Genomic DNA, 17,882 nt, shown 5'->3' with positions numbered 1-17,882 from the left:
GCAATGGAGCAAGAACTCCTCCTCCAAGCTTTCCCTATATGTTTTGATAATTCTTGCTAAATTCTCACATTTATTCTTTCATTTTTCAAATATATGTTGTCCTTTGTGGGTACCAGGCACCACTGAGACAGGGTAGTGGCCAGTGGGAGAAGATTGTACATAGGTCACCCAGTACTAGCTGGTGCAAGGCAGAACACAGTTCATATGCCAAGAGGTCTTGCTGATGAATGAGTCCCAACTTACGCCTACCTCATGTTGTTTGGTGGTCATTCGTTCATGTCCCAGTGGCAGAATTGATAAGGATACTTGGAGTTTGGAGTTGGCACAAAAGAATAGTATGCTAAGTCTTCTATTCAGAATTACCTAAGACCTTGGGGTTGTTTTATTAACCCACAGTGCCCTCCCATCTCCCATTTCTCTTCTCTCCCTCTTTCCTCTTCCTCCTGTCTCTCTCTCAAATACTGCAAGTGAGACCTATCATAGTCCCTCTTGCCCCTTCTCTTTCTTTCCCCTCCCCCACTCAATCTCTCCTGTAAGTAAGACCTATACTTCAGTTTGTACCAAGATTTCCAAGCTTTTGCCAGTGGCCCTTGAATTTTATGTAAATGGGTTCTTGACCATGTCATTTAACCGTTGAATTTGCTGTGAGCCTTAGTTTGTACATCGGTAAGATGGGTTTTTATAATAATGCCAGAGTGAAACTGTCCTGGCTTCAGTAAGGGCTCGGTGATGCTCATTTTACAAAGCTCGTCTCTTGGCTAAGATGTTGCATTATCTCCAAGTATGGGGTGAAGTCAGGGCACGAGAAGGAGTTTCAGCCTTTGCCACTGACTGTTTTGTGACCAGACCAGCCTTCGTTCCTTTCTGACCTGCTTCATCTTTTAGCAAGTGAAGAGCTAGTTCCTTCCTGCTCTGTGATTGTACACACTTATAAAGAGTACCCATGGGGTCGTCTCCCAGAATACTTAAGAGGGTGGAGATTCTGGCCTGATTATCTTTCTATGCCCTGTAACCTGCATAAGGCCTCTCAGCAAATCTCTGTAGAAGGAATGAATTTACAGAATACAGGAGGTGGCATCTGTGGTCCTCATTTCCTTCAGCCTACCTGCCCTAGGTGAGACCTACAGAATGGTGAGCGTTGCCCTGAATGCTTTTAATGCAACAATCTTTTTGAAGGATGAGAAAGCGGCCAGCGGTTGGTTTAGCTAAGACATGAAAGGCACAGCCTCCATCTCTTAGCTTCAGGCCCTCGGATCCTCTGCCTCTCAAAGGAAGGGACAGCCATTAGATTAAGTGAAGACGGGCTTTCATATTTACCACCTATCTTCTGAAATAGGCATTCAATTAAGTGGTTACTTTCTTGAGGGGAAGGGACTTGGCGGTGGGCTCCCGATCACACACAAAAGAACTGTGGCATCATTGGAATTAGACTCCAGATATCCTGACCCCAAGTAGCCTGACTCACATGCAGACATGCAAACTTCAGTCCAGTATTTCCAGCCCAGTATGTGCAGTTGAGTACGTAGGCCACATGAACAGGGAGTTCAACCCTAACAATTCTGCTCTTATCTGTTTACATATGGGACTACTGAGTAAATTTTGTTTGAACAAAGGATGTCATGGCCACAAGAAAGCTTTTAAAACCACCAAAGAAGAACATCATCCTAGTTGATGTGTTAAAGGTTGGAATGAAATAACCTCCATTGGAGGGAAGTTCTAGCTTGTCTTTTCTCTCCTTCTCCCTTTTCACTACAGGTGAACTGCAATGGCTTCACCATTGAAGATGAAGAACTTTCTCACTTGGGATCAGCGATATTTCCTGAGTAGGTTGAGTTTGATTTCGTTTCTTTTCTTGGTACTTATTTAACACTAATTTGATTTTTTTTTTTATTTTTACATAAGCCACCTAACTGCATGTGGCAGACATGAAACTCAAAGTGAATTAAGACAGCTTTTTAATCTTCCATAGTTCAAAATATTTCCCCTACACTTAAGGATCCGAAGGTAGTAGTTAAGAGAACAGTTGCTGTTAAGTCCTGCTAGGCAGAGAGCTGTTATTAAAGAACGTCTGATAGTGTGCAGAGAAGGAGCAGCACATGCCCCGCTGAGTAATGTGCTTTCTGCATGTCTGTGGCTCTGGAAATCTTTGGGCTTCTTACGCTCCAAGTGAAGCATTAATTGCTAACTGAGAATTGGACATGGGCTTGTGTAGAGAATACAGGAGCTTCTCGTCCAGCTGCCCTTTCTGAAAAAAACTGGTACAGAAACACAATTTCGAGGGAGACTAAGCTAAAGTATTGAACTAGCAAAAAAAATTTCAAAGAATGATGAGATTTTTCTCTACTTTAGTAATATTCAGGTAATTCACAAAAGGCTAGCTGGTGGACAAATGAAGATGTTTCCAGTTCTGACTTTAATGGAGTGCCAAGAATGATTTTACCCTGGTCTTCCTGTTGAAATGGGTCTTTCAAAAAATGATTCAGTCCCCTAAAATCAAGCCCTGTTTCACAGATGGGCCCGGGGAAGTCTTTCTGCATGCCGAGTTAATCCACACTATAGATTAGTTCCATCTGAAGGGAGGGTGTTGGATGCATCCTGCGGGGCCTTTGGTGTTCTGTGGTATTCTGTTGAAGTGCACATGGGAAACGCCCAGCACCCATGCAGGTGGCATGGAGATGCTCTTGCTCCTGGTGTGTGGTTTCATTGCTGTACCTTCAGTGTGCTAGCAGGATCAGAAAGGAGAATCTACAGATCTATCTCATAAGCAGCTGTCACAGGCTTACTTGACCAGAGAGACAGAAAGTAACATTCTAATTCGCCAGGCTACAGTCATCTGCAGTTTGAATTCCTAGTAAAGACAGAAGTGCATCTGGGGGGGTGTTCTTTTAAATTTTTGCCCTTGGAAAAGGAAGAAGTGAAAGGGGATTGGGCCCTGTGAAGAAGACGCCTCTTTACAACCTCAGGACTGAAACAAACTCTTCAGTGCCTCTGTTCTCAGGTACTGGTGTCACAAAGACTAAAAGTTTAAAAGTGGCGGTGTTTGAGACCTCACTGTTACCTGGGGTGGCCAAGAAGAGTGGCAAGCCCAAGAAGGTATTTGTTTCATGCTCTCTGCCTTAGTGCATTTCCTCACTGACCTTGCAGAGAAACCCAAGACACCATCAAAAATGGGGTCACCTAGTCCTTCTTCTGCAAGATGGCTTAGAAGCCTGCTTTTCCTTTAATGTGCACCCTTTCTATACCTTTGTTTAGCAGATGTCCTGGGTCCTGCTCATCACTTGTCAGGAAGGTGGGTGTGTGGGGTGCAGGGACAAGGACAAGACCACAAGACTGGGTGCAGGTCAGCCACACACTTACTCAGACTTTAGTAAGCTCCACTTGGACACAATACCCTGGGGTAGTGCATTCTGGGCTTCTCAACCCCTTTCCTTTTTTTGTATGTCTGGGGCAGGCGGGAGAGGTGTTCTGGTCTCTGAAGGGTCGGACAGGTGGTACTGGCCATCAGAGAAATGGTACATATGGCTGTGTGTGCCCACAGGAGCATGAGCCCCAGTTTCTGGGCAGTTTTAATTGGGGAAAAAAATCCCCTTGGGCTGAAATCATATCAGCATTGTGATTTCAAAGGCAGCATTTTCAGAGATCAAGCACTCTTTCCCTGTAGTTTAGAAATTTCTGTTCTCAGAACTTTGACCTTGATATAATCAGAAAGCTCAAAGCACCTCACATAGGCGAATCTCTCTCTCTCTCTCTGTCTCTCCTCTTCGCTGTCCCTGAAAAGCAGACAGTGAGCAGCAGGAGCAATAATGTCCCAATTTTCCAGATGAGGAAATTGAGGTGCAGAGAGACTCAAACGGGCTTTTTCCAAGGCCCTCTGGGGATCACAAGCTCTCCCTCGCTTAGGCAGCTAGCATTTCTCAACATCTGAAGAAAATACGCAAGAAATGAGCTGGTTACACAAAAAGCCTCTTGCAAATGACAACCCATTTGTCTTGTAGCCTACTTAGCTGTAGGTATTGGGCTTTGAGTCCTGCTTCTACCAGGAAGGAATATTTGTGGCATTTATTGTTTTTATTATTGTGTGGTTTAGTTTTTAGCTTAGATAACACTGTTTTGAATTGTGAATTACACTTTTCAATATGATTAAAGTTTAACTGTTAGATATTATTATAAATATATGCAGAACAGCCCCTTAGAACAGCCTAAGCTAGCCTATTACGTATATTTTTAAATGTCTTCCAAGAATTCAGTTCCTCTAACTCAGCAAGCAAGTAGCCAGTGAGTCACTTAAATTGTCTTGTCTATGCCATTCACAAAAGTGGGTTTTGTTTTCTGATTGACAGTGTTGCATTGATGAATCACAGCTGTTGCCCCAATGTCATTGTGACCTATAAGGGGACCTTGGCAGAAGTAAGAGCTGTGCAGGAAATCTACCCAGGAGAAGAGGTGAGTGTTCAGTGAGCTCAAGCTGCTGTAAAAGGCCATTGTAGACAGACCCGTGCAGTTATCAGTTGCCAATACTGGTTGTGAGTGATTCTGGTTAATGATCTGACTTGAAATCCCTCACTGGAGCTGTCATTGGACCTTGCCATTTCCTTCTTTAGTCAAGAAGAAACAGGAAAGACTACATTCAAGTTACATTTTTGACAAAGATTTCAAGAGATGCATGGAGAAAGGAGACTGCCAAAATGGCCAGATTGAAAATTTTGATTGTCTTTGGAATCTTTTATCCCTATTGTCAAACAATTGATTCAGAAATTTGTGCCTGTCCTCCTGTCACCCTCCAGCAAAGGTATTACCTAAAAGAGAGTAGAATAAGTGACCCAACAGTAGCTGAAGAGCCACCACTCCAAGTGACATCTGCATTTCACATCATATGAGTTCCGCATATGCACTTCAGGTTGCAGTACACTTTTTAGGAATGTAATTCAGGTGGCCCAAGGGTGTATCTGATAGAGAAAGTAGAGACAGTCTGGGCAAGAGGCATCATCAGCTTCCTTCCTTAACTAAGGGATGTGGAGACAGCCAGGTGTTTATCATCTGCTCTCCAGTCCCTTTTCTTCCCCGTGCAGTGAGTGCTTGACCTCCTCATAAGACATCTCACCTCAAGAAGCCTGACCTGGTGAATTGCTACATGGATGCTTGGTGTTCTTAAGTAAATCCTATATGGAAAGGGTGAATATGGTAGGAATATTATGTACTTGTGTATGCAAATGGAAAATAAGACCTATTGAAACTATTCCAGGAATGGGGGGAGGAGGGATAAAGGAGAATGCTGGAGGGGGTGAACTCAACTATGATGCATTGTAAGAACTTTGGTAAGTGCCACAATGTACCCTCAGTATAACAATAATCATTAAAAAAATGGGAAAAACCCCCAAATTCTTAGCAAGACACATGCATTTTTAGGGACTGTAGTCATACATTTTGGGTTCAACTGCAGTTTAAGTTATAATGCTATTTTTAGGTGTATATCTGGATATTTTAAAAATTTTAAATCTTATTCAGTATGCTAAAAGATGAATGCTTTAGGCTGGACACTGGTGGCTCATGCCTCTAATCCTAGCTACTCAGGAGGCAGAGATCAGGAGGATCACGGTTTGAATCCAGCCTGGGCAAATAATTCACAAGACCCTATCTTGACTCATCACACACATACAAAAAGGACTGAAGGACTGGTGGAGTGGCCTGAGTTCAACGCCTGCACCCCCTCCCCCCACACAGAGATGAATGTCATTTCTCTGGAGGGCGTTAACTAGTCCACACCTGAAGTACAGCCCCAAGCCCAAGGTGTCCTTTATGGTATCCCACTTGGAGCCAGTATTAGGTTTCTGAGTGCCTTGTAGAGATTGTCCTGATGCCTCTTTGTTAAAACAGACAGTTACAGTCAAGCGGGATAGAATCATCCCAGCACTCCTGTGGGTTGATGGGAGACAGTGGCAGTTTGAGCCATGAAGTGATGTTAGTGTGGCCTTTGTCGCCATCTTCTGGAACCTTCTCTGTGTTGCACTGTATCCATGAGTCATTTCAAAGAAGTCAGGCTGGCTTTCACTGCATGCTTGTAGCAGAGCAGGGCTGGCTGCTGTTTCTGTTTGGTGGCATGCTGTCCCAGATCTTAATGTGGTGACCTTGGTTTTGGGAAGTCAGTGCTTTTTGGGTTACTTGCCTTCCAGAGGAGAAGGAACCCATTCCCGAGTGTCAGAACAAGCCATGACATGCCCAGTCCTGCCTTTTGGACCGGGGAGACCATGGCTGCAGCAGTCCTGAGCCCTGTGCTGACACTTGCTGCCCAGGAGTGACTGGAACACTGGTGGCTTTGTGGACTCCATCTGTTGAGGCAGGCGTGTGTCTGATCATGTGGGCTGAGCAGCCAGTGCCTTCCCTAGGAGTACATAATGGACATCTAAGTGCTGGCCTTCCCCACGTGCTTCAAGTTGTAGTTGCAGACCCTGATAAGAAACAAGGGCGGGAGAACCCAGTGAGCCCAACGGTAAGACTTCCCACATTCCCTGACCAGCAGGATCAGGAACTGCCCATTGGGAAGACCATCACAGTGTGTGTGTTCTAGAAGCTGTGCTTTTTTCCTGAAGTGGCTTTTGGGGCCATTCAGAGCTGCTGCTCCAGGCTACTGAGCTCTGCCTCTTGCTCCATTACCAGCCAGCGTCAGGCGAAAGGCTGAATGTAGTAGGATATGCGTGGTCATGCTCTTCCCGGGTGTACCCACGGTGACGGCAGTATCAGCACCTGAGCCATCCCAGGCTGGAAATAAAAGAGACCAAATAAAGACCAGGCAGAGAGAGAACAGGCCTAACCCCAAGCATGAGTTTGCTCTTTGCCCAGAAAGGCCCTGGCTTCTGTCTGTGAGACCAAAGACAGATGGACAACCTACTCTCTTTTGGGAGGAAAAGGATGTCTGATGGATCTTTTCAACCCTACAGTTTCTCCTGTTAGGAACTCTGACTCTCTCCGCCATGAGGAAGCAGAGATTGATTACGTGGGTGCTCAGTTTGGGAAACTAAGTGCCTTGCTACTGGGAGATGGAGATAGGAGGACTGCTGTCCAAGGCTAGCCCAGGCAGAAGTTAGCAAGACCCTGTCTCAAAAACAAGCTGGGTGTGGTGACGCACATTTGTAGTCCCAGTGTCTTGGAGGGTGCAGGTAGGAGGATCTCAGTCTAAGGCTTGCTCTGGGCAAAAACTGTGTGACCCCATCTGAAAAACAAACTGAAAGCCAAAGGACTGGGGGCAGAGTTGAAGAGGCTGTGAGTTCAGTCTCCAGTATTGCCCTCCCCCAGCCGGTACATTAAAACAAACAGCACGGCCCTCAGTGGTGGCTCTCCTGCCCTCTGCCCCAGCAATGTCGCCTCAGATACTTGTATAGCCACAGAATGACAGGGACTGAGTTTCCTTACAGTGGACTGAAGCTTCACCTCTGTGGACCCTTAGGTGTTCACCAGCTACATTGACCTCCTGTATCCAACAGAAGACAGGAATGACCGGTTAAGAGACTCCTATTTCTTTACTTGTGAGTGCCAGGAATGCACCACCAAAGACAAGGTCAGTTCATGGAGGGGCACAGGCTGCCGTGAGGTCCAGGACCCCTGCTGCAGATGAGTTCTCCTGGCTTGCTGGGCATGTTGGCAGGGAATTTTGACCCTTTTAACCTCTTTACAAAGACAGCCAGAGAGAATCCAGTTCCACCAGTCTCTGTTCATACCTGCTTCTTGTAGCAGTACACTGAACAAATAAGAGAAGGATCTGCCAAATTCCTATTATTTAAAAAAAAAAAAAAAAAGATTGCTCAGCCAGGCGTGATGGCACATGCCTCTACTCCCACCTACTCAGGAGGTAGAAGTAGGATAATCGTGAGTTTGAGGTCAGCCTGAGCAAAGTTATTGAGGCACTTGGTGAAGTTATGGAGACCCCACCTCAAAAACAAACGGGTGGAGGTCAAGTGGTAGAGTGCTTACCTAGGAAATGCGAGGGATCAAACTCCAGTACCATAAAAAGGAAAGAAATGATTATTCAAAAGAGAGGGGAGAAAAATACACCAGAGAATCAGGTTTGGACTTGCCGGAGTTTTCTCTGGCACCGGTTACCCCTCCTCATTGTGGCCCATAATAAACACGTTCATTGTATGCTGCCTAGAAAAGACTGACTAGAATATTAATATTTTTGTTTTGTAAGAAGGTGATAGATTTCTGGATTTCATTTAGATCTACTGCGTGATTTCCTTCTACTCTGCTGTAACCTTAGAATGGGCAGGCCTCTTTGTCTGCAGGGGAATGTGTATTGTTTGAGAGGCTCCCACAGGAGATGATGCCTCACACATGTGGACATTTCCCTTAGGACAAGGCCAAGGTGGAAATTCGGAAGCTCAATGATCCCCCAAAGGCAGAAGCCATCCGAGACATGGTCAGATATGCACGCAACGTCATTGAGGAATTCCGGAGAGCCAAGCACTACAAATATATCCTTTCTGGCTTGACAGTCCAGACACTTTACTACCCCTTGCTGACAAGAGTGGGGAGGGAGCAAGAGCAGGATGGACTAGCATTCTGAATTCTGAAGGAAGAATGCCTCCTGGCCAATGTGTGAAGATGGATTGACCTCCATGATCTGGTGTCAACTCAGCATTTTGTGACACTGTTATTTCTCCTTAGTTGATTAGTTTGGTCAGGAGTGCCATGTGTGGAACACTGCAACACTTGCTGTAAGACCCTCGTTTATCAGATGCTTTACTTTGACCAGGCTTAGTACCAAGAACCTAGCTTGTCTCAACTGCTCAATACTTGTATAGTGCCGAGTAGGGGCTGCTGCCACTTAGCAAATGAGGAAGCAGGTTCATAGTCTTCACCTTGTAACTTGTCCAAGGGACACAGCTGGTGGTGGCAGATCTAGGGTTTTACCCCAGCTCTGCTTACTACAAGAACACATGTTCTTATACATTGTGACATTCTCTTGGGGTTTGAAAAGGGATTGGATTTGTATACCAGAAGGTAGAACTTAAAACCAGTGAAAAGAAATTACAGAAAGACTCGAAGTTTTGCAACATAAAAAAGAATTTTGAAGGTGTGGGGATGTAGTTCAGTGGTAGAGCACTTGCCTAAGGGAGAAAAAAATAAGAATTTTGAGGATTGGGGTTGTAGCTGGGGTGCAATTCCCAGTGGCAGGAAGGAAGGGAGGGTGGAAGGACTTTTATTACAAGACTGAGGACCTGTGACTTTAATTAACTTTATTTACATCAGAAGTGAGGATCTGTACTCTGTAACTAAAATTCTTAGGTTTTATATAGCACTTGTGTAGCACTTAAGGACTTCGGGTTTTCCTAGTTCATTAAAAAAAAATTATAATTCCTTTTATTTTAGTTTGGCTTTCTATAATTTACTTTTCCCGGGGGGGCAAGGCAATGGGTAGAGCAGAGGCAATAACTCCTTGACCCCTGCCTGGGAAGTCTTCAACAGCAAGGGCCTGCCAGTCATTTCCTTGACGCCACAGCACCCCCTAGTGAGCTGCTGGAGATCTGCGAGCTCAGCCAGGAGAAGATGAGCTCTGTGTTTGAGGATACCAATGTGTACATGCTGCACATGATGTACCAGGCCATGGGCGTGTGCTTGTACATGCAGGACTGGGAAGGAGCCCTGCGATACGGACAGAAGATCATTAAGCCATACAGGTGATTGCCATGGATCTTCTGATCCTCATAGCGCTGAATGGGACTTCGGGTTTGAAATGTGCACACCAGGTGTGTTATCTTCCTGTCCCGTGTCCAAACGTGCCTAGACGGCTGCTGCTTCTCTGCACCCACATCTGGACATGCCAGGGTAGGCGCTGCTCTGCTGAGCAAGGCAAGCTCCCTCTACTACCCCAAGGAGACACCTAAGAAGGCGAATTGAGGTTATGCTGGGGGTTCCTGGAGCAAGGTTCCTTCTAGGTCCCATCCAGGGCTAGTATCCACACTAGTTAATTACAGGTAGTTGTAAAAGCCCCTAGTTTTCTGCTTTTGCCATCCATACCTTCTAAGGTAAATGACACTTACAAGCTGGTCTCAAAACACTTCTGTCACTATTCATAATGTCCTCTTATTTCATCTTTTCAAATTGCAGTCCCAGTTTGCATATGGGGAAACTTTGGGGCTAATGGGTCAGCTGTGATTATTTAATGTCTCCTCCCCCAGGTTTGAATAAAATGCCTTGCCCCAGGGGGTTATTGAACCTTAAAGTGGGTGATAGAGGAAGTATGGCATTGTCATCTGCCTCGGCCCACACTTTTCAAGGCTGCAAGGATTCCTCAAAGGCCTGGGCATTATTTATGAATGTCCAGGGTCTGCCCAACACCAAGTGAACCAAGTACATCCAAAGTTCTGGACACTAGACCCAGAAATTCTTGTGTTCATAGGCATGCCAGATGTTTCTTGTGGTTACAGAAGCCCCCAGTACCCCTCAAGTTCTAAGACTGTGGACTGTAAAGTTCGTGTCTAGTCTGAATTTCCACTGCCAACTCTGCCATCTACTTATCCCACTGTGCCTTGAATAACCAGCAGGGGGAGCCCAAGGGGAAGCCAGCCTTTAAAATCTCTTAAAACAGAATTTGTTAATTTGGAGATAATCTCAGTCCTCAAATCTTCTCTTGCTACTGAGGAGGGCCAAGAAGTCCTCTGGTTTCACGAGCACCTTCTTCTATGAGATCTGGAAAGAGAGAGAGAGCGATAGAGACAGACAGACAGACACAGGTAGGTAGACAACCTCCCAGCAGGGTCTGGCTGTGCTGGACCCTTCCTTGTCTTAGTCTTTCCTGGAGGCCCAGCTCCATCCTCGTGGGTCTGCTGGTTCTAGGATTTCCTGCAGGGAGCACACTGTCTCCTGCCCAGGAATTCACCTAGAACATGTCTTCTGGACAGGATAGTAGACTAACCTGTAATAAACACCTCTTACATGCTTAGACATACTCTCTCATCCATGAAACACCTCCTGGTCCCCGTTCTAGGGAAATGGCTTTTTCCTAAGCAGACTCATCAGCTGGCTCTCGGTTCAACACAGGAAAAAACCACCCTCTGGGTCCACAGCCCTCTGCTGGAGAGTAGAGGAAGAATCTAGAAGAAATAGGAGTCATCTTCCTGGCTTCACAGAGCTTACAGTTTTGCTAAGCTGACTCAGGGTGTAGCAGACATTTGTGTATGTCTTTGTGCCTGTGTACTGTTTTTCTAATGGGAGGGAATAGGTCTAATGGCTGTCCCTGTGAAAGGGGCATTTACTTAAAAAGATATTTTCCTAGCACCTTGCTCTGGGAACACCTGAAAAAGAAAAATCTGACTGGGTCAACATTGAATGTCACATTTATACATTTTGTATAGAATTTTCTCCAGCAATTCTGATGTAACTTTTCCAAAATACACAAACTGCAAACTGTAAGATGGCATGTCTGATGGTGAGGTGGTATTGACCCACTCCCATTCTGCCCAGGACCTGGCAAGGATTGGAGAAGCTTGGCTGTAGAGTCTGGTCAGCAGCTATAGGCTTTCTGGTCCCAGCTGTGGGACAACAGGTAGACCAGCCTCTGATAAGGTAGTCTGTTGTCCTTTTCCTTTTCCCAGTAAGCACTATCCTGTGTACTCCCTGAATGTGGCCTCAATGTGGTTGAAGCTGGGAAGACTGTACATGGGCCTGGAGAATAAAGCTGCAGGAGAGAGAGCCCTGAAGAAGGTACATCTGAGACTCAAGGCTGGGAGGCCCCCATAGCGCATGCCCTCATGCCTAGGGAGCCCTGTGGCTGCAGGATTGGAGGGTGACCAGCTCTTGATCACCCCCTAGCCATGGCATGCTGCAGGGTGTGTTCAGTAGGTAGAGTAGGGTGAGAAGTTGAACCTCAGCCTAGGCTGGTGCTGATCACAGGCCCAGCCCTTGTCTGGGAAGGATGGATAGCGTCTCCCTAACCCTCACTGCCTTGTAAAGTCGTGGAAGTGGAAGGAGGCTACTGACCTGGAGACCATGGTGGGGAATTCTAAGTTTGCCCCTTAGGATTTAAAATGATGCCCAGTCATGGTGAGATCAAGGGATTGGATATGGAGAGTTGCTTAGTGTTAGATGGTGCCTTGGTAGTGTCTAAAACAGTCTTAATAATCCTTACCATTTATCAAGTTTCAGCTATGCACTAGGACCCTTTTGTGCTTTTTTCTTTTAATTCTCACAATAATAAGATAAGCTTTCCTGATGAACAAGTAAGGCTCAAGTGGGTGAAGTAAGGAGTGTAGGGTATGTAGTGACCTTTCCTTGAACTAGGGCTCTTTCTGAGTTGAAATTTCACCCTTCCCATTCATGCTAGGACTAGAACGCCTGGAGAGAGTGAAGATCAGGTCCCCCTTCCCTGCAGCATTTTTCCTCTGTGTTCGGTAGCTGCCTTGTGAGCCAGACACTTTACCATAGCTTCATCACCTTCCTGAGTACTGATTCTCGTTCTTTACATCGAAGTTAACAATACAGCAACATTCGAGGGCCAGTCTGTTTACTCCTGTGAGACTGTTCAAAAATGTGATGCCTGGAGACCTAATCCTCTGTTTCCCAAAAGCCTCTATAGGCTATTTGGGAAAAGAAGTAAGGCCCCACACCCCAAATAGAAGGGTCAGGGCCCAGCCAGGGTAGAAATGTGAGTTAAACATACGATTCTTTTTTTTGCTTAGACCATAGGATTTGTCACTTAAGATGATAAGTTCATTGACTTTGAGGCTGAAGGAAATGTGGCCAGTTAAGCCACATTTGCAAAATGTTGGTCTAGAAATGGAATAGTGAGGAAAAAGATGCCATGAAATCAGCATCTCTACCTCACTTCTCCAGCTACCACGTGGGTATTTTTCAGAACGTTTCACTCAGCAGTGGAGGGTGAGTGACTAGTTGGTTACTACCTGATCATGTTTCCTTACTTGTCAAAAGCCCAACTATGGATGAGAACAAGGCTCTAAAAGCCAGTTTGCATCCTGTGGCTTAAAGCCATTAAGCCTAGCTTGGGTCCCACTGCAGCAGGTGGGTGGAGGGAGGGCTTCTTGGCTCCTCGGTCATGTCTCTTTCTGTCCTAGGCTATTGCAATCATGGAAGTCGCACATGGCAAAGATCATCCGTATATTTCTGAGATCAAACAGGAAATCGAAAGCCACTGAAACTGTGCCCCTCAGAAACTTCAAACGCTACACATTACTCCAGCATGTCTAAACTCGCTGGAATGAAAACATATCTTGCACCTAAGCCTTGCACACGCCATACTTCGAGGTTGACCTTACTCTTTAACATCAAATTCATTTTAAATGTTTCGTTTTTTCTAAGAGCTAATGGCATGGTTTCATATTTAATAATTTGGGCAGATCAAGTTTTAAAATGCAGGTATTTTCCCTCCATGCCTATTGCCGTCACAATATTGTTAGAACAAGCTTGAATGATGGAAGATAATAATAAAAGACATACCATACTTGAGGTTTATGTTTTCTTCTGTCTGCGGCGAGGATTTTTCTTTTTTATCTCTGAAAAACAGAGACAGGGTCTCACTGTGTAGCCCAGGCTGGGATTACAGATGTATACCACCATACCCTGCTTTGAGGGGAGGAGTTGTGTGTGGTGGAAGTAGCCTGGCTTTGGAGTAAAAGTGGTAACTTGATCTCCATTGTTCAGTGAACCCAATTCTCCACTGTAGGGGGGCGGGGGTCATGTGGTCTCTTTGTTCTGCAGTCACTTTCGCAAGGCACTGGCTATGGAGGAAGAACACAAAGAGGGAAGGTACAAGAAGGAAAGAAATGTCTGGTGGAGACCATCCTCTGACCTGGGCTCCCCTCTGGCAGAAGACTAGTCCATTTAAATCTCTCTGTGCCATCAGTGCGCTTTGTGCCTGCTTTACTTTCCTGGGTCCCCTACCCCATGTGTCTGAAAGGTGACTTTCCACCTGTCATTCCATTGATTGTTCTGTGCATACTCTTTTTTTTTTCCCCTTGGAAAGACTCCAGGGGAAGTTTGAGAAATAAAAAACTTTTCCTTGCCAACCCTGTGTTGTGAGCAAACACTGATCTCAGCCCACGTGGCCAGCAGCAATTCAGCTCTTTGCAGCTCTGCAGCCCAGATAGCAGCAACCTGGACAATTATTTGTTAGCAACGCCGTGCGGAGGACCCAGTGGGCACTCCTGAGTGCAGGGAAGTTTCTCTCAGGAAAATGTCTTGCTCTCCAAGGAGAAGAGCTACCCCATTAGGTAGTAAAGGGAAGCGTGGTGGAGTTTACACTTCCATTATCGTTTTGAGTCATGAAGACTGTGAGGACAGCTGTAAACCTCTCAGTTTACTGCACACAGTGGGATCTAGTAGGTAGAAGGTATTCTCTTGTCCAGTGTAGTCCAATAGACATTTATTGAGCACCTACTGTATGCAAAACACTCTGTAAGACTCAGTCCCAGTCAGGGAGCTTAGTGTTTTAAGAATGCTAAATGGCTACAATTCTGTGGCAAAGCCTCAGATGAGCTTCGACTAACCATATCTAGAAGTTTTATAGAATTAGGAAAGTAGTAACTTTGAGAGATTCAAATAATGCAAACTAAATGAAAGACATGAGCCATTCTTTTCCTTGCTAGCCCCACTGTGGAGGTGAAGCCACTAGACACAGTTGGCTTGATGAGGTCCCAGTTTTCCCATGCCTCTAAAGTGCATTTATATATAGATTTAGAAAAACAAAGGCAGAATGGTACTGATATGGTGCTGGCATTTGCTTCTAATTTAACAATGTGGACTTCTTTTTATTTCCACCCTTGGAGATTTTCCTCATTCTTTTTAGAGATAGAATATTTCACCAAATGCAGAGGTCACAATTCTCTTTGGACATGTTTCTTCCTACTTTGGTGCTATTACAAGCAATGCCACAGGAATAGTCTTAAACACATAACTCTGCTGGTGTGTGGTAGCATGATGGGGGAAAGGATAGATTCCTAAAAGGGAATTGCAGGATCAAATAGAACATTTAAAATGTGGGTCTTTGAATAAATATAGCCATGTTTCCCTTAAAAAATAAGTGTGTTCCTCTTCCTCATAACCACTGTCCCAGATTTTTTTGGTCAATCTAATGTGTGAACTGTTTTGTTTTATATGCATTTATAAGTGAGGTTGGGCACTTTTTGTTTCCGTGAGTTGCTTTTCATGGCTAAGGTGTTTTACTTACACTGCTGACACGAAGTGTGTGTGTGATTTTCTCACAGCAACCAGTTCTCCCACTCCTCTGGCACCAACTGTGTGTCCAATTCAATTCATCATCCACACTACCCAGAGTTAAGAGTTCGACTGCACAGGTTTAAAGTCTCTGTCCCACAAGATTGCCTCACTTCAGATGCCAGCCACCATGACAGTGTCCCTTTCTGTCTGATCTGGCCACAAAGTCAGGGTTCCCATAATCCCATCTCCCTTTGTGTTTGATAATTTACTACAGTGGCTCTGAAAACTCCAGGAAATCATTTTACTTAATACTAACAGTTCATTATAAAGGACACAATGAACAAGCAGAGGAAGAGGTAGGAGCTGTAAGAGTCCTGGTTACAGGAGCTATGGGCTCCATGGACTTGGGTGTACCACCCTGCATACCACACCTGATGTGCTCAAGTCAGAAGCTCTCGCAACCCCATTGTTTGGGGCTTTTTATGTAGGTTCCATTACATAGGCATGATTGATTAATCACTGGTAATTGGCAATTAACTCAGTCTCCAGCCCCAGAAGTTGGGGTGTGGAGCTGAAATCGGGTTGGTTTTTGTGGAGAAGAGTTCCCACCCTACAGCTATCTAGGGGTCTGCCAAGAGTTGCCTCGTAGGAAGAAAAGAAGAAGGCTTGGGGATGGAGCTCAGTGGCCAAGTGCTTGCCTGGAACAAAAGGAGCTCCCATTGCTTTGATTACTCAGGAAATCCCAAGGGTTTTGGAAGCTGTGTGCCAGGAGACAAAGATCAAGTATCTTTCTAGGATGCCATAATGGCCATTGCCTATTTGGCTATTTGTTCATGTTTTCCACAGCTTATTTGCTCAGTGTATTTTGGGGTGGGGTCTTGGCTCTTCATCAATGTTGAAAGTATTTGGTTCTCTGGTTGTCCGTTATTTTTCACAACAGTTGTACAGAGGCAGATACTGTTTTTCATCTTTAAATGAACCAAACTTTTTAAGTCTTTGATCTATCTGGGATTGCTTAATAATAAGGTGTCCAATTGTACTCTAATAAATTTTGACATTTGAAATTGCTAGTTATTTGCACTAGCATCATTTATTGAATGGTTCGTTTTCCCTGTACCACTGCCATTCTCCTAAGACTCTGGTGTGTTTCTGCATTCGTTCATTCCATCTGTCTATTCTGGTGCCAGTAAAAATACTCTTTTAATTATTGTGTTGCAAAACTTTAAGTGTCTATTAGGACTAGTGCTTCTGTGTGCTCTTGAATTTCCCTGACAACTCCCCCATACGCTTACCTCTCCAAAATAACTTGAGAGTCTTTGGACTTGTCCTTTCCTCCACATTTCACCCAACTGCAGTTGTGATTTTTTTTGGATTTTCATTGCTGCACGGGACCAACCTCAAGAATGTGGCAAGTTTTATCAGTTTTAAGTTTTGCCTCTTTAAAGAGGGGTTACTTTAAGTTCACATTCTTCTCAATTCCTAGATTTTATAAACCTATGAGTTGTTTGTTTTTTTTTTAAATCCCAGTGTACTTCTAAATTGATAAGTCAGCTGAGGTTTTCCCATTTTTTATTATTAAAATGTCAAGTAAAATCACATGAACTAGATGTACTTGATCTTTTTGTCATTTTAATGCATGTCAGTATATGTGTGTTTCTTATATTTATCTTTAGTTTCGGAGGTTCTTCTCTTTCTTTCTTCATAAATTTCTTCCTTACCTCTGTTAGTACTCTGGAGAAACAGGTCTACTAGTGGTCACTTGTATCCCTTAAATTATATGATGAGAACTTTTTTTATATTTATCTACCAAAGTAAATAAACTGGGTCTATTTAATCAGTCTAAGAAAAAGAAACCTTTTCTTTTGTTATCCTGCCTCACTGCTCTCCATTTTCATTGGCATGTTTTGCTATCATTTTTAAACATTATGTATCTTTTCTTTCAAGAATTATAATTGTTTTGTTGACACAGTCACCATGTTAAGTGACTTCTGTGTTTAACGAAATAATCATCCCTTTTACCCCAGAGTCTCTTAGACAGTCTCACTTATGATGAATCCCTGGCAGGTGCTTTACCCCTTGAATGGTAACAGATGCAAATGGGTCACTGGCAGAAGTCATTATATTGCCCTGCTACTTATCAAAGGCACATAAACCAAGAGTCTTACCCTCATTACAATCGGATTCACTGTATATGCACTGTGGCAGTTGACTGGCTGAAAATCTGAGACAGGGCAGCAACCTATAAACCTGGAGATGAATGGAGCTGTTAGCTCAAAGACTAAGGTTTTCTCTAGTAGTCTGATGCCCTGCCTTTTCCACATTAACAATTTAGTGTCTGAGTAAATGGGGTTAGTACTTAATGAGGGTTATCATGGCATTTGTGAGAAAGACCCATTTCTATGCCTTTTTCACTCCGTTTACCTACTGACCACACGCTTTTCAGCTTCCTTCTGATAATGATGACTTTGGAAATTTCCAGCTAAATCTTTATTATGATCAAGTTATGCAAGATTAAAAGGTAGATGGCAATAAAAAGTAGGTGGGTTTATATATATATATAAACAGAAGGCAGGTTTTCCTAGATACCTTCGGCTATGAAAATAATCTTTTATGTAAGGGATATAAGTGTGTCCAACCAATGCAAACATACTGAGTACAGAATAGTGTTAAAAGATTTAACTTTTCTCTGAAAAAAAAAAGTTTATTGCATATGGAAA

The 17,882-nt window shown here is 44.2% G+C and overlaps 1 protein-coding gene across 3 annotated transcripts in view; it reads left to right on the top strand.

Annotated features, from left to right (window-relative positions):
• Smyd2 (SET and MYND domain containing 2) overlaps positions 1 to 17,882 on the top strand; it is an 84,559-nt gene that overhangs the window by 33,790 nt on the left and 32,887 nt on the right. The window contains exons 6-12 of one of the 3 annotated variants that reach the window (XM_020186016.2): positions 1,756 to 1,823; positions 4,341 to 4,443; positions 7,442 to 7,552; positions 8,345 to 8,465; positions 9,497 to 9,671; positions 11,589 to 11,697; positions 13,065 to 13,455. In XM_020186016.2, the coding sequence (XP_020041605.2) occupies positions 1,756 to 1,823; positions 4,341 to 4,443; positions 7,442 to 7,552; positions 8,345 to 8,465; positions 9,497 to 9,671; positions 11,589 to 11,697; positions 13,065 to 13,145 (768 nt within the window). In that variant the 3' untranslated portion in view covers positions 13,146 to 13,455. Of the gene's footprint in view, positions 1 to 1,755; positions 1,824 to 4,340; positions 4,444 to 7,441; positions 7,553 to 8,344; positions 8,466 to 9,496; positions 9,672 to 11,588; positions 11,698 to 13,064; positions 13,456 to 17,882 lie in introns of those variants that run through there. The other 2 variants (XM_020186017.2, XM_074048340.1) reach the window with 2 other exon arrangements.

The sequence above is a fragment of the Castor canadensis genome, chromosome 11, assembly GCF_047511655.1.
Source record: "Castor canadensis chromosome 11, mCasCan1.hap1v2, whole genome shotgun sequence".
Lineage (NCBI taxonomy): Eukaryota > Metazoa > Chordata > Mammalia > Rodentia > Castoridae > Castor > Castor canadensis.
This window is presented reverse-complemented; position numbering and strand designations above follow the sequence as displayed.